Source organism: Astyanax mexicanus, chromosome 1 (genome assembly GCF_023375975.1).
Source record: "Astyanax mexicanus isolate ESR-SI-001 chromosome 1, AstMex3_surface, whole genome shotgun sequence".
Classification (NCBI taxonomy): domain Eukaryota; kingdom Metazoa; phylum Chordata; class Actinopteri; order Characiformes; family Acestrorhamphidae; genus Astyanax; species Astyanax mexicanus.
Genome location: NC_064408.1, coordinates 36769777 through 36786007, shown reverse-complemented (window position 1 = coordinate 36786007; position 16231 = coordinate 36769777). Strand labels below are relative to the sequence as shown.

General features: G+C 39.9%; 1 protein-coding gene across 1 annotated transcript in view; it reads right to left on the bottom strand.

Moving 5' to 3' along the window:
- Positions 1–16231, bottom strand: part of stard8 (StAR-related lipid transfer (START) domain containing 8) — a 99279-nt gene that overhangs the window by 45586 nt on the left and 37462 nt on the right. The window contains exon 3 of the mRNA XM_022685101.2: positions 8619–8700. Coding sequence (XP_022540822.2) covers positions 8619–8700 — 82 coding nt within the window. The remainder of the gene's footprint in view (positions 1–8618; positions 8701–16231) is intronic.

The following is a 16231-nucleotide window of genomic DNA, read 5'->3' as shown; positions in this document are numbered from 1 at the left end:
TCCACCACAGCAGGTGTGTGTGTGTGTGTGCTTGTTCTTTTTTTTTGTTTCACTCGATTGAAAAAATACACAGGAAGAAGCTCGCTGCATCCTTAGGGCAATTAGAACATCTCCATGGTGATTATTGATGGAAGATGGGAGGGATTGATGGACACACTCACAGCTGAATGTCACACACTGGGTCTAGAAAAGCATGCACACAGTGCACACTGAGCATCGTACATAAATGCTGAAGTCACCACTGCTCTAGCGCCTCTGCTGGCTGGCTGCAATATGGTGTGCAACTCCAAAACTGAACTCTCCAGTGTCAAATTTCTAAATTCTAAAACATTATTCTGATATGACGCAAAAACACCTTCCTTATCATAAATAGGCAGAGTTACACTGAGGGAATAGAGACCCACAGCCTTAACAGACACAAACTCTGTCCTTCACAGCTCTTCACAGTTTTATTTTGTAACATGGATACAGTGATCTAATTAGCTGTTAGCCGGTCAGTTAATGCTAGTGTAATGAGACATGCTGTACTCTGTAGAATTTGGATTTGTTCTCATCAGCACTCTCAGAATTTTATATTTTATATTTTGGTCTGGGCAGAAAAAAAAACAAAAACAAACATTGCTTCTGGTCATTAATTCAATGCTGTAAACTCAGTGAAGACAGTCTGAGACACTTCATGATTTAAATTACATTTACGTTAATTCATTGACTATTTTCCCTTTCTGTTGTAAAGATAATTTATTTTATTGTTTCATTATACTCTATTGTTCGTACTATATAGCGCATCGGATTATGGTCTATGTTTATACATAAGGCGTAGTGCTGGACGATATGGCCAAAATTTATATCACGATATATTCCTTAATTTCGGTCGATACGATATAATTTCGATATCGATATAAATACTTTAAAGGCCTCAGAAAAACTGCTAAGAATCCCTGCAATGGAAATCTGTACACTAATGTCACTAATGTTAATTTTTACATTTAAGTCTTTAAAGCCTCCTCTCACAAAGTATAATACTTTATAAATAAAAAATGATCAGAATAAATCAATGCTCACTTTTATTTGCATGTAGCAAAATAAAAACATGACATCCCTGTCAAACATAAACCTATAACCTATATACAAATTACCAATATAAATAACTTTACATTACAACAGAGGCAGAGCTTCTTATTCTTTTGTAAACATATTTAACAGATCAAAACAAAAGTGCTTTAACCAGAATAGGGAATACAAAAAGCCTTTATATACATAAAGGGAACACGATACCCCTGTCAAATAAACAAACCTATATAAACTATAAATAACTTAGATACACCATAAACTACAAAAGTGTTTTAGCCAGAATAAGGAAGATATTGTGTGTAGTGAATCTGCTTGAGGTGGAGGAACGGATGTATTACTGTTGCTGGTCGGCTCCACTCTCCAGAACAATTTGGAGCAAGCTGAAGTCTGAAGTTTATCAAACCTTTGAACGCCGAACCACTGAATTAGACCTGCCTCCCTCAACTATGCGCTCATTCTTCATCTAAAATGTCCTGCTCTGAAATCGAGCAGGTTAGGGTCGGTTTCGCTTTATCGCGGGCGGGTTTTAGGAGCGGAGCGGAGCTGAGATCCGCTCGGTTAGGGTCGGTTTCGTTTCATCGCGGGAGATTTTAGGTGTGGAGCGGAGAGGAGGCGACCCAGGTCTAGTCTAGCCTAGCCTAGCCTATCTGGCTATGTGCCTGTATGATTGCGTCATCACGCACTGACGTAGCCCGGCTATGTTCAGGGCTGCAGTGAACTGACACCGCTAAGAAACGCCTGTCTGTAAATAATGCATATCGATATGTCACAAAAATGATATCACCGTTATTGAAACATTTCTTTTCGCGATAAATACCGATATCGAAATATTGTCCAGGCCTAATAAGGCGAACTGGAATATAAGGCGCATTATAAGACAACAGTAAGGAACAGGGATGTTGCCATGTTTTCCTTCTAATTCAAGTCAATTTAACCTAAAATTTAAGCTAAGCTAATCAATTATATAAAACTGTAAGTCTTAAAAAACATTTTCTTTTAAATCTACGCAGATTTCTCTCCTAAAAACGTTTTTTTTTTTTTTTCGGTGAGTAAAGTGCTTTCATTTATTTACAGAAAGCTTAGATTTCCAGATTTCAACTAAGGCTGGGTGCAGCAACATTAGCATTAGCAGCTAACCGTTAGCACTAGCCGTGATGAGCAGCTAATGCTGCTTGATAGTGCTACACTGAGGAACCCTAGGTGTTCGGGTAAGCCAGAAGATATTAGCTAGCGGTTTGTTCCACGTAGCTTGTTTTAACACGGTAAATGCCAGGATAAAGTCTAATATTCTCACCTATGAACTGTAAAAGAGCTAGTGTTTTGTGGGGTTAGCGGCTAATGCTAATGCTGCTCCAGCAGTAATAGCTGGGGTTAGTAGCAGGCTACAGAATGATAATACTCACCTCTGAACGGCAAAAGAGCTAGCGCTTCTAACTTCTGTATAATGCTACACTTCAGCAGAGGGGCTTTACTGCTCCTTAATACCTGACTGGCAGAATTCACACATAAGGTGCTCTGGATTATAGATGCATTGACGATTTCTGGAAAATTTAAGGATTTTAAGTGTGTCTTATAGAGAGAAAAAAATATGACGCACATTTTGCCTTTGCTGAAACACCTTGAGCTAATGCTGGAGTGAAGCTGTGCTATATAAATAATAAACTGTATTTTTACACTTCTTAATTCTTATCTAATTTCTGAAGACAAACTATTAGTTACAGCCAATTTTCCAGAAGAGAAAAGAGGTTGAGGAAACAAATGCTGAAAGCAAAGCCAGTAGTCAATGAGCCCTTCAGGTGTAACATCACAGAGACCGCCCTCGTACTTTTCTTTCAGCTCCAGTGAACAGTAACAGTGATACATTCTGTCAGCATTCAGACACAGTTCACACAGGCGCACGCAGGCACACGCGCACACACACACAGACACCTGATGACTCATAGGAGACATGCACGTCACACAAACACGCACATATGTAAAGGTTGTTTACCTCCTGGCTTTCCAGCGCCAGAAACCAGTCAGAATGTACCTTATTAACCTTTATCTACATTTCATCTACAGGGGTTGAACAATGAGACTGAAATACCTGTGATTTTAGTGTGGGAGGTTTCATGGCTAATTGCACATTGCACCAGTAAGAGCAGAGTGTGAAGGTTCAATTAGCAGGGTAAGAGCACAGTTTTGCTCAAAATATTGCAATGCACACAACATTATGGGTGACATACCAGAGTTCAAAAGAGGACAAATTGTTGGTGCACGTCTTGCTGGCGCATCTGTGACCAAGACAGCAAGTCTTTGTGATGTACAGTATCAAGAGCCACGGTATCCAGGGTAATGTCAGCATACCACCAAGAAGAACGAACCACATCCAACAGGATTAACTGTGGATGCTGTAAGAGGAAGCTGTCTGAAAGGGATGTTCGGGTGCTAACCCGGATTGTATCCATAAAACATAAAACCACGGCTGCTCAAATCACGGCAGAATTCAATGTACACCTGAACTCTCCTGTTTCCACCAGAACTGTCCGTCAGGACAACAAATTACTGTGGTCTAAAATCAGGTGCTTCAGTTTCATTGTCCAACCCCTGTACATAACCATTACAAAGCCAATACAGTGTTACTTTACCAATTACTGACTCCACAATCATTATGTCTCTCAGCTGATGCTGCCTGCTGATGTTACCATGTGCTCAGACTCCGATTTAACATCTGTTAGGAGCCAATTACAATTTAACACCAACAGAAGCTATAATTATTAGGCATACTGTTCATTAACATATGTACTGACTACGTTCACATTATAAAATCTAAGCAATATGGTTTTCCTTTACCTTTCCTTTTACCTTTTGTTGTATTCATGTTCCTACCATGAAGCATTAATACACTTTACTTTATTTTTCGCACTATAAGGCACACTGTGAACGAGCAACTATATTCTGGTATATTTTCATAAGTAAGGTGCACTGGATTATATATAGCATTTTAAGAGTCACTATAAGGAACTTCTAATTCAGCAGGTCTCGCCATTGGGTGGTGGTGGTGAGGTAGCTAACCAAGTTAAGTAAAGCTAAGCTAAGTAAACAAAACTGTAATAAAAAAATAATACTTTTTGCACTGGATGTTAAACTACACAGATTTATTTTTCTGAAAACCGTTTACTTGGGTGAGTAAAGTGCTTCTGTTTATTTACAGTAAGCTTAGATTACAGAATTTCTCCAGGCTGGAGCATTAGCATTACCAGCTAACCGCTCCAGCAGGGCTAACCGGGGTTAGGAGCAGGCTACAGGTGAATAATACTACCCTCTGAACGACAAAAGAGCTAAGGCGGTTAGCGGGTAATGCTAATGCTACTCCGGCAGTGCTAGCCAGGGTTAGGAGCAGACTACAGGCCAATAATACTCCCCTCTGAACGACAAAAGAGCTAAGGCATTTAGCGGGTAATGCTAATGCTAATCCGGCAGTGCTAGCCAGGGTTAGGAGCAGGCTACAGGCCGATAATACTCCCCTCTCATTGAAGAAATAGCGGGCGCGGTTAGCGGGTAATGCTAATGCTACTTCAGCAGTTTAAGCCGGGGTTAGGAGAAGGCTACAGGCTGATAATACTCCCCTCTGAACAGCAAAAGAGCTAATGCTATTAGCAGGTAATGCTAGTGCTACTATAGCAGGGCTTACCAGGGTTAGGAGCAGGAATAGCGAGTGAGGTTAGTGGGTAATGCTAATGCTACTCTAGCAGTGCTAACCAAGGCTGATAATACTCACCTCTGAATGGGGAAATAGCGGTTAGCGGCTAATGCTAATGCTAAACGCACTGGATTGAAAGGCACACTGCCTTACGCTTGGTGAAGCGATGCTTGCAAGCAGCTTTCATGAAGCTCTCTACACACGGTACTTGAGGCCACTCGAAGTTTGGAGGTATGCAGCGATTATCTCGGTCAATACATCCTGTATTCCACTTCAGAATACATCAGCTATTCTCGTTTTCTAAAGAAACAGAGCTGCTGCAGAGTTGAACGCAGTAATGGAAAGTAAATGTACCAGGTTTGCAAATATCAGCAATATCAGCAACATCAGGAGTGCATTCTTCTATAAATATTGTATACATAAACTCTCAGGAGTGGCTCTTAACACTGCTAAATAAATGTGGCACTAATGCACTTATGAACCTAAAGTAAGCGCACTGTCAGTCATGTAATGTTGATTTGTAGTGAAAGAACATCGCAGAATACAACAATGTTAAAAACTCAACTCAAAATGTAAAACAAATGAAGGCCACACAAACCGAAAGCATGGACGCAGACAGCCACACCAGTGTCACATGCTTATGAAAGAGAGGAATCTACACTATTTCTTCATCACAGTGTGTGGAAGCTGTGCACTGAAGGTAAAGTGTCGACCTGCGTACAGACCTTGTGTAACAATCCATTTTTAAAGGTCTCCTCCTAAAATCCACTTTTTTTGTTCTTTGTGAAATACTGTAGGTCTCTCTGAGTTGTATATGATGTTGCATATGAAACTCTTCCTAAGCCTCTAGCTAACAAAAAAAAAAAAAGAAAAAAGAAAAGCACTGTATCTATGTCAACCTGTAAATTAGTATTCATGTCCTCACCCACCTTGGCTCACGACCGCTCACAGGCAGAGCTTAAGCCAGCCAGACACATCTGATCAGTAAGGAGCTAAAAGTGCTAGGAACAACATGGCCGTTCGTTCCTGTATTATTTGTGCAAATAACACATCAGTGTTACAAGCTTTGCACAGTAATTCAGATCTAAATGTACCATGAGCAAGAGCAGAAATCTTATATTTATTTGCAAGAGACTAAAATCACTCACAGCATATTCAGCAAATAATAATAATAATATTTTTTCGTAATATTTCTCATACTGTGTCCATACTTAGCTGAGGTACAGATAAGCTGTCCACCTTTTCATGGTAAAATATCAAGGTAATTAAAATATTTTCCAGAAATCAAAATGTATCCGTGAAATCCGGTCACCATATACAGTTCAAAATGTCTGCAGCTCTAGGTCAACCACTTTTTAATAAAGTACCAGTTTTCGCAAAAAAACTTCACCCAGTCATTGTCCACCCTGTTATTCAGCTTGCCCTAACAGGGTGGACACAAGAAAGCAATTAAACTGGAATTTATGATTTTGTGTGGTTTAAAGTTTTACTAATATTGTCTAAGGAATAAAAATAAAAGTATACATTTTTCTAATGAACAAAAAGCACAGTATTCTGAACACCACCTGCTTGGGGCACGTTTACTACTGCAATGCCGTACTAACTGGCCTCCCGGCCTGTGTAGTAAAACCACTACAGATGATTCAGAATGCAGCAGCACGTCTGGTCTTCAACCAGCCAAAACGGGCACATGTCACTCCGCTGCTCATTGAGCTCCATTGGCTACCAGTTGATGCTCGCATCAAATTCAAAGCGCTTACAATCGCCTACAAGGTGATGACAGAACAGGCTCCTTCCTACCTGCACTCGCTCCTGAAGGCTTACGCTACCTCCCGGCCGCTGCGCTCCTCCAATGAACGTCGCCTCGCTTTGCCAAACACTCACACAAAGCAATCCAGACTGTTCTCATACAGAGTTCCCCAATGGTGGAACAAACTACCTTCCACTACCAGATCAGGAGAATCTCTCGCTATCTTTAATAAACTCCTGAAGACAGAGCTCTTCAAAGAGCACCTACTCTCTTAACACCTCTAACAAACTAACTAATTCTAACCTCATCTCCTTCTTCCTCTTCTCTACTCCTCTATCCCATTATTTCCCTCTGACCTCCTTAAGGCCCTATCTATGATGCTTTATTTTTAACTTCTATTATTTTTGTACTTAACCTCTTCTATTATTTGCACTTCAATATTGTAAGTCGCTTTGGACAAAAGCGTCTGCCAAATGTAATGTAATTTAATGTAATGTAATGTAATATTTAAAAAAAAATCCACTGTAAACTAGTAGCAGAACCTGGCCACACCTGGAACACTGTCCTCAAAACAGATACCATTCACTCCCAAAATCACCATAACTAAACCACCTTCCTTTCCAGGAAACATTCCCACCTGCAGCATTACATCAGCACCTGTCAATCACAAGGAGAAGGACAGACAGACTGCTGAGAGAACATGCATTTAGTTGCAGGTTCAACAAGGAACTGTGAGGACAGTGCACATTAATTGGACAGTGCAGATTAATCACTATTTGTAATTTTTATTTTTTATTACAAATGTATTAAAAATAACATGTGCATCATTCATTCAATTGATATTCAATTGAGAGTAAAAAACAATTCAGTATTTTTTTTTGTTTGTTTTTGAATATAATACCAAAAAACAAATAATGGCTTATATTTTCTGTTTATTATTTGATTATTCAATTAAAAATGGGAAGAAAAAAAAAACGGACTAGGAGCCAAACTCAATTTAGATTTTGCTTCAGAGTCTTGTTTGGATTTCCGTTCCACTTCAAATGCTTACTGCAGTAACATATAGACAGTCATCCTGCATCAGTAAAAAGGTTATTTCCTTTACTCGTGACAGAAATTGGCTGATTTATGTCCCTGCGGTCACAAAACCCAAACTAAAATGCAGCGGAAAACCTGGAAAAATCTGGACACTGTTTTATCTAACTATTATCTAACACTAGAGAATTAATAATCAGCAGGTTGTAAAAGTAGATAACTGATGGTAATCACAGCAGCCCTGTAACAGACGATGAGCAGAAAATGCTTCTCCTCCTCCCTCAATACTCCGCTCTAAACCTGCAGCCCAAGCAGTTAGAACTACATTTCCCTCAAACTACTGTGACTTTATTCTCTTGTAATATTATGACTTTAATCTTGTAATGTCCAAATTTTCCCAGGGTGCCATGCAAGTAGCCTAGCCAGCCTTAGGCTCCCCCGCTGCAAGAAGCCTCCCGTGTGGGGAGTGCGTGTATTACTTTGCAGAGATCTTTGCTGCTGCCTTAAGTTCGTTTTTTTGTGACCTAAGTACAGTAAATTCCAGTCATGAATAAAGGGAATGCTTATTATTATTAGTGTAGCCATTTTATATAAAAAAATAAATAAAAATAAAACGCTGAATCTTTTATGGTCGGTTAGGCAGGCTTGCAAGCTCTAGAAGGTTTGAGGGCTGGGGTGTGCCATAGAATACATTTCAAAAGGGTATATTTTTATAACTGTTTATGTTTGCAGTTTATATGCATACACTAAGTAGTCTAAATAAACTTTATTATTGTGGTATATTTCTTTGTTATATTACTTTATTCTATCGACCTACCTAATTTATTTGTGACTATTATTTTATATACATTTGTGTAAAAAATAGACAAAAGTTAATAGATTAATTTTGTTTCTACGCAATGTTTGGAGCTGCAACATTTATACAAATTATACTATATTCTTATTTACTTAAATATTTTTCAGTGTTTTGCCATACTTGCAGAAATATCACTATCACAGTAATACCCTGAAATATTGTGATATTATTTTTAGACCATATCACCAACCCCTGTATGAGAGTAAAGGAGCAGCAGCGCTTACCTGCATAGCGCTCGGACGGAGTCGTGGTCCAGAAACTCGTGATCTCTTCTGACTGAGGCGATCTCGATCGGAAACAAACCAGCTGAAAGTGTGTAAGAGAGAGAGAGAGAGAGAGAGAGTTAATTGAGAACCAGATCAATGAATAAATGAATTAATAAATGTACGTTTATAAATTACCATATGGTTTTGCTCACAGAGGGTGAAGCAGCTATTTTTACACAAATAAAAAAAAAAAAAAAGAGGACGACCAGTAGCACAGTATCCAGAGCAGAGTGAAGAGTGAAACTCTACCCTGTGACAGCTGTTCAAAACACACACATGCACACACAAACACACACACACACAGCTGTGACCAGAAGTGTGATAATATTCACAAGGAACAGGTCATGTGACACGTTCATATGCACTGACCGAGCACTAACCATACTCATAATGAAACCAAGCAAGACATAAGCTATTTAAATTATTAATCAATTAATATTTAGAAGATCCTCCTTTTGCAGAATTAACAGCCTCTAAACGCTTCCTATAGCTTCCAATGAGAGTCTGGCTTCTGACTTTGAAGGTATTTTGGATCATTCTTCTTCAGTCAGTTCAGGTTTGATGGTTTCTGAGCAGGAACAGCCTGCTTTAAATCACACCACAGAGATCTTTAATAATATTCAGGTCTGAGGACTGAGATGGTCATTCCAGAACGTTGTACTTGTTCCTCTACATCAGGGGTGTCCAAACTTTTTTTGTTGGGGGCCAGAAGAAGAAATATATTTGAAGTCACGGGCCACAGACTCCGTGATAAAACAAATAATGAAATATACCATACTTTTTTCCCCTGATTATTTCATTTACACACAATTTTACTTGACTTACTATCTTCATCTTTGACAGTGTTGTGTAAACTAAGATTTTTCAAATTGATGTTTAATTTCATGATGTCTCTTAATATCAAACTCATTAATTACGGCAACTTTTAGACTCTTTTGCCCCGTTTTTCTGCGCTAGAAATGCACATCCTCTCCGCTTTTAGACTCTTTTGCCCGTTTTTTTGCGCTAAAAATGCGCACTCTCCACTCTTAGACTCTTTTGCCCCGTTTTCCTACGCTAGAAATGCGCATTCTCTCCGCTTTTAGTCTCTTTGCCCCGTTTTTCTGCACTAGAAATGCACACCCTCTCCGCTTTTAGACTCTTTAGACTCCCGTTTCTGACATCTAGCGTTCAAACTTTGAATCTCACATTATAAAAACCTGCTTAACAGCGGGACAACTTTCATTCTATTTCTAAAATACCTCGCGGGCCGTAGTTTGGACACCCCTGCTCTACATTAATTAATTTCAATAACACTGTACTGTAGATAATGTGACAAACCTAACCTCAGTAACCTAAAAGCAGATTTTCTGCACTTTTAAGCCCTTCGCTTATTTGTTTTTCCAGCAGGGAAATGCAGTAAAGTAAATTTACCACAGAACTTCTGTAGTATTGACAGCTGATTTGCAGCTGAAGCCAAGAATTTTTGGAGTCTGTGACCGAGACAGAAGAACTTCCTCAATTTTTGTACCAGCATCACGCTGAAAAAAGACCATGTGAGAGTTTAGAACTTTGGTTTCTTAAAGTGTAAAGACTCAACTCACTCCCAGAAGTAACTGCTATTAAAAAACACTGAATTTGTGCCCAATATTGCACCTGATTTAGAACCTGCATACAGGAATATTTCAACCTTGTTTGTTTTAAAGCTAGATTAGGAAAGGTAGGGCAAGTAAAAGGCTTTTAGAATTATTACTTATATTGAAGTAAACAGTTCGAAAGTATGAAGACAATGGATTCAGAGGTGAAAATTACTGAAATAATTAACTGTGGTTAATTATTACATGAGCCCATCTTCCACTTAAACAAATCACAAACTATTACAAAGATTTTTCCTTAAAAAGTTTTCCAAGTTTTCCTTAAAAAGTCAGTGTTGCAAAAAGAGGACCATAAAAACTTGAGCTTATTCTATAAGAGGACATTTGGTTCCCACAATGATAATAGAACAAGAACACACACACACACACACTCTCATTACCATAAACGGTGATTAGATTTTGCTTTCGACAGCTGATTTGAAGGAGAAGACGACAGGGACCTCATGTAATGCCATCAATCATTTCCAGTATGCAAGCCAGCAGCGGTGTCAAACTGCTATTTCAGATACTTACATCACTCTGTATGTGTGTGTGTGTGTGTGTGTGTGTGTGTGTGTGTGTGTGTAGGTGGAGGTCGACTGCCTCTAGACATTCCTGAGGTGTTCTATTTCCCGCCTTTGTTTCTACCTCCTTCCCCTCCAAGCACAAAGGTCCAACCACTGACCCCTTCCGATCAAAAAGGTCCAACAAATGAACCCCCAGAACGGGAAGCACCTCCACCCCATGCAGGTTGAAGACGGCTTTCATCAAGCTCTGAGGTCCAGTTGTTGAACCTCAAACTGTGAAGCAAAGACTGTGAAGCAGAGAACACCGCCTTCACGGAGCCTTTAAGTCCAACTGTGTTCTCTCAAAATCTGAACGTCATGCAGAAACCACAAACTTCACTTGATTAGGTTTTACTTCACAACTTTGAGCTGAACTGAAATCAGCTGTGGACACAGGCCATGAACAAGGAGTAAAACATGTTTGCAGGGTGTGAACCGTTTAAATCGACACAAATTCAGTGCTTTTAAAAATATGCATTTACTAATCCAAGCTAAGTTAATGGAGAAGAAAACATAGTGCATCCAACAAGAACCAACCCCACTTCCATTTTTATTAATGTAACAGACAGTTTGTTACAGTACTTGGGGCTTTATCTTACACCGTGCATAAGACTCGCTTCACAATGCTCATTGCTATCTTACACCCAACCAATAGTCTATTTCCTCACCTTGCTCTTGTGACAATAACATAGCGTCCGAGTTTAGAAATAGATCTACACCGAGGGGCAAGGTGGTCTAGAACTGAAGTGTGTTTAGGTGAATTTCCTGACTATTGCAATGTTTGCGGCGGAAAACACAAGTGTGCCACTGATTGATTTAAACCCTGACAACAGTCAACAGTCAAGACATTAATTTCTTGAGTGTTAAAAAGGCGCCATCAAATAAAATGTATTATTATTATTATTATTATTATTATTATTATTTCTGTCTTAGCAATGCAGGCATGCAATGCAGGCGTACACTCCCACTCATTTCACACACACGCACGCACGCGCGCGCTGCAGTTCGCATACCCAACTTTTATATGGACAATAAACAGAATACTAAATAAAATACATAGTACACTGTACACAGTGTGAAGGAGCAGGACAGTTTCCTCTGCTGGAGAGAAGCGCAGAAGCACTGCACCATTAAAATACCAATCCGCCAAACTGAAAGGCACCTGGTTCTTGAAGCGAATGTCAAGTGACATGCTGATTTATTTCATGTTACTCCTCCCCCAAAAAATGATGATTAATTAAGAGAATTAGTACATGCCTTTTGTAAGTTTTGAGTTGTGCAAGGTGTACTTTTCTCGTCATTATCATAGCAAAGACACAATGACACGCCCTAAACCATGCTGCTAGGTGCATGGTAGACTTCTTGCCTATACCTAAAACCTTTAGGGCATTAAGTGTTGTATAGATGTCTCTAATATAGCTGCCACACTGTGGAAAAAGTAAGCATGTAGGATTTGTACTATCAGATCTTTAAGACGGTTTTAAGGTTTTTTTTTAACATTTCTCAGAAAACTATTAATAATAAACAATTTATAAGCCTCTTATAAAAAAGCATAGTCTTACTATGATGTGGTCCTTTCTCTTTTTTTTTTTAAACACTACCCTCCAAGTATCAGCCAAAAGGACTCATCTGCTGTAAAAACACACTGCACACTGAACGACAGAGAAAGAGCCGCAAGCTGCAGCTGCTCCGCCGAGACGCTCTCGTTTTTCATGTTTATGGAGAAAGAGCTGCTGATGTTGTTTTTTGAGGTGAGAAGTGTCCTTTTACTAAAACTCTCCCACATGAAGAGCTCCAAGACTCACTCTCTCTTATTCCATCCCAGCAGGTCTCTCGCTCATTCATCTCTCTCTCTCCCCTCTGTCTGCTCTGTTCACTTTCTACTGCGAGAAAATAAATCAGAACAGAGGAGCTTTACACTCACTACAACTTCAAGATCAAACTATTTTCTTCAGCACACACAGACACACACGCACAGACAGACACAAATACACACACAGGCACACACAGGCACACACACACACACACACAAAAACCAATAGTCCTTGGCACCTAAGCACTTAAGTTTAAACCAAACCACATTACAAACACTGTACGGTTTTATACAGAACTACGAGAACTTTAAGAGCCTTTCGGGTGCTTACCCTTTATAAGATCTTCAGGTCTGTGGGACTCATTTTCAGGTTTTGCTTGATAAAAATAATGCAAATATATATTTGTATGAGTTGGAGAGAGACAGAGTGAGTGAGAGAGAGTGACAGACAGCTTGAGTTAGCGAGAGACAGTTTTAGAAATCTGACTAGAAGTAAGTATCGAATTAGATTTTTTTCAGAAATTGTACTAAAAGCATCCAACCAGAGTTTTAGAAGAATTAAAGTTACCTTTTTTTATACCAGTTTTCTTCCCAATTTTTGCTATGCTAATTTACCCCACCCACTCACTAGGTCTCTTTCTATAGTAATGCTTTAACACCAGGAGGGGGAAGACTACGTTAATGTCAGCCACTGCCCCGAGCTGCTTCTGATGCGCCACTCTGAGGAAAGGGCTGAAAGAAACCCCACGGCGCAATGACTGTGAAGGTGGGACCCCCCCCTACGGGTCGCGGGGGCGCACCACCGGCCCGTCTCTCCCGCTCCGTCGGGGAGGTGGAGCTAGAGCGTACGCGATGGTACCCGAAAGATGGTGAACTATGCCTGGGCAGGGCGAAGCCAGGGGAAACTCTGGTGGAGGCCCGCAGCGGTCCTGACGTGCAAATCAGTCGTCCGACCTGGGTATAGGGGCGAAAGACTAATCGAACCATCTAGTAGCTGGTTCCCTCCGAAGTTTCCCTCAGGATAGCTGGCGCTCGCCTCAAATTTGCCTGAAACCACCAGTCGCGGTCCCCGGGAGGTAGAGGGGAAAAAAAAAAAGTCCGATAGATTGGAATAGCGACCCTCAGACAGGCGTCAATATGCGTTTAAAATGTTGATGATCAAAGTGTCCTGCAATCCACATTAGTTCTCATACCAGCTCTACTTCAATACATCACCAATGGGAATGATGCACCATCTACCTACTCAAAGAGAGCAAGGCCAATTGTGCTCTCTCAGACTCCGTGCACCTGTTGATGGCAAGCTGCATAAACGGGATGCAAACCCACAATCCTCAGATCATAGTATAAGAGTATAAAAGTATATTTTCTTGCCCTTTATCAGCAAACACTCTGTAAGAGAATCCAAGAGGTTGTTTTCTAAAAAAATATCGCTTTCGTTCCATGATTGAAGCCTCCATTGCTTCTGTTAATCACTAAGTAACAAAACCAACAAAGTCTACATGGCAAAAAGACAGAGAAAAGATGCTACAAAGCTGATAAGATACTGTTCATCATAATAAGCTGGCAGACAATTGTTGTTTGAATTTTGAACGTCTGAATGTATGTTATCACCCAAGCCGGCTCTTCAGTTTATGAGTCTTGGTTGCTCTAAATGTCTCCTCCTCTGTTCCTTATATGGTGTATATTGAGAATTCTGTTGTCAAGCAAAACTAACAATAGAAGATTATGCATTAGTAGATTCTGTGTTGTGTTGCATTCTGTGTTCTGCTCAAGAAAACTGCAACTGAACTTAATCTGAACAGTTTAACTGAATTTAAACTGAGTTTCGCCGAGTTCTTCCCATCTGCTTAATAAACTAATGCACACCTAACTAAGTGCTGAAAAATAATCAAAGCATGCCTTTGGCCACACTGTCATTTCACATTCTAATTTATGCAATCTAATCAAGACTGGTTCATCTAGGATGCCTAAACGAGCCCTTAACATCAATAACACTGATTGAGGCTATTCATGATGGCAGAACTGAAGAACTGAAGCCAATTATTTTAAGTGACAATCTAAAAAAAAAGAAGAAAAAAAGGAAAAAAAAAAAAAAAAAAGTTCACACACCCAAAATGTAGTCTGTGATTGAAAATGCTTCCCAAAGTTTAGCACTGCAGCTACAATAATAAACTGCTAAAGCTTATTTCTCATCCATTAGCATTATGCTAACTATTAGCTTCTTTTCTATACTAGAGTCTATGAGCTCTCGTCTTAATAAAACCTAAGACTTCGCCATGTTTCCCTTCTAATTTAGCAAGCCTTGTCACTGTAAAGCTAAGCTAAGTAAACAATACAAATTTAACAAATAACATTTTCTTTTAAAATGAAACGAGCGTGGGATGTTATTCTCTCCTGAAAACTGTTTATTTGTATGAGTAAAGCGTTTTGGCTGTGCGCGTTTAGCGGCTAATGCTGGCCGACAGCACTACACTGAGGAACCCTGAGTGTTCCGGCGGGCCAGGTCGATATTAGCTTGTGGTTCGTCTAACACAGCTTATTTTAACACGGTAAACACGCAGACTACAGTCCGATAATACTCACCTCTGAATGGCGAAAGAGCTAGTGCTTATTGTGCTTAGCGGCTAATACTAATACTGCTCCACCAGTGTTAACCGGGGTTAGCAGCACGCAACAGGCCGATAATACTCACCTCTGAACAGCGAAAGTGCTAGTGCTTATTGTGCTTAGCGGCTAATACTAATACTGCTCCACCAGTGTTAACCGGGGTTAGCAGCACGCAACAGGCCGATAATACTCACCTCTGAACAGCGAAAGTGCTAGCGCTTAGCATGGTTAGTGGCTAATGCTTATGCTGTTCCAGTCTCGAGTCTCAGTGCTGGAGAACTAAACTGAAACTCCTGTATAACTCTGTACTTCAGCAGAGTGACTTTACTACTCCTTAAAACCTGACTGGTAAAATTCATACATAAGGCGCACTGACGATGTTTTTGAAAAATAAAGGATTTTAAGTGCGTCAAGTATAAAGTATAAGGTATCAAGTATAAAGAGACGCAGCCCATTTCGGTGATGAGGACAGGCTGTAGAATAAAGTGAAAGCAAAACTAAGCACATATATATATATATATATATATATATATATACACACACACACACACACACACACACACACAATGCAATGTAACAAACACAAACCTTGGTCTTTACTCTATTCTGGACTTTCTAACCTTGCCTCTAACCACGAGCTGTAGTTCTGCTATCTTCAGCAGACATGATTAGGTGATTTTGTACACTGTATGACACTCTTTTAATGGTAGAAAACTGATTTCCATTTGGTTTCCTCCAAATTATTGCACTGATGTTATATCTAGAGAGCTCTCTTTTAAAAAAAAGCAGGGAACTGGCAGATAAGGAGGCTGCAGGAGGCTGGCAGTGAGTCAGCAAAGCTTATAAAAGTTCTCTAAGGAGCTGTTCAGGAACAGCAGCACACATTACTGAGCCAAGCTCACGGCTGGAGCTCAAACTGACCAGAGCGCCAACAAACGTCCAGAAAGTCCCCTAAGGGAAGCTGCTGCGAGA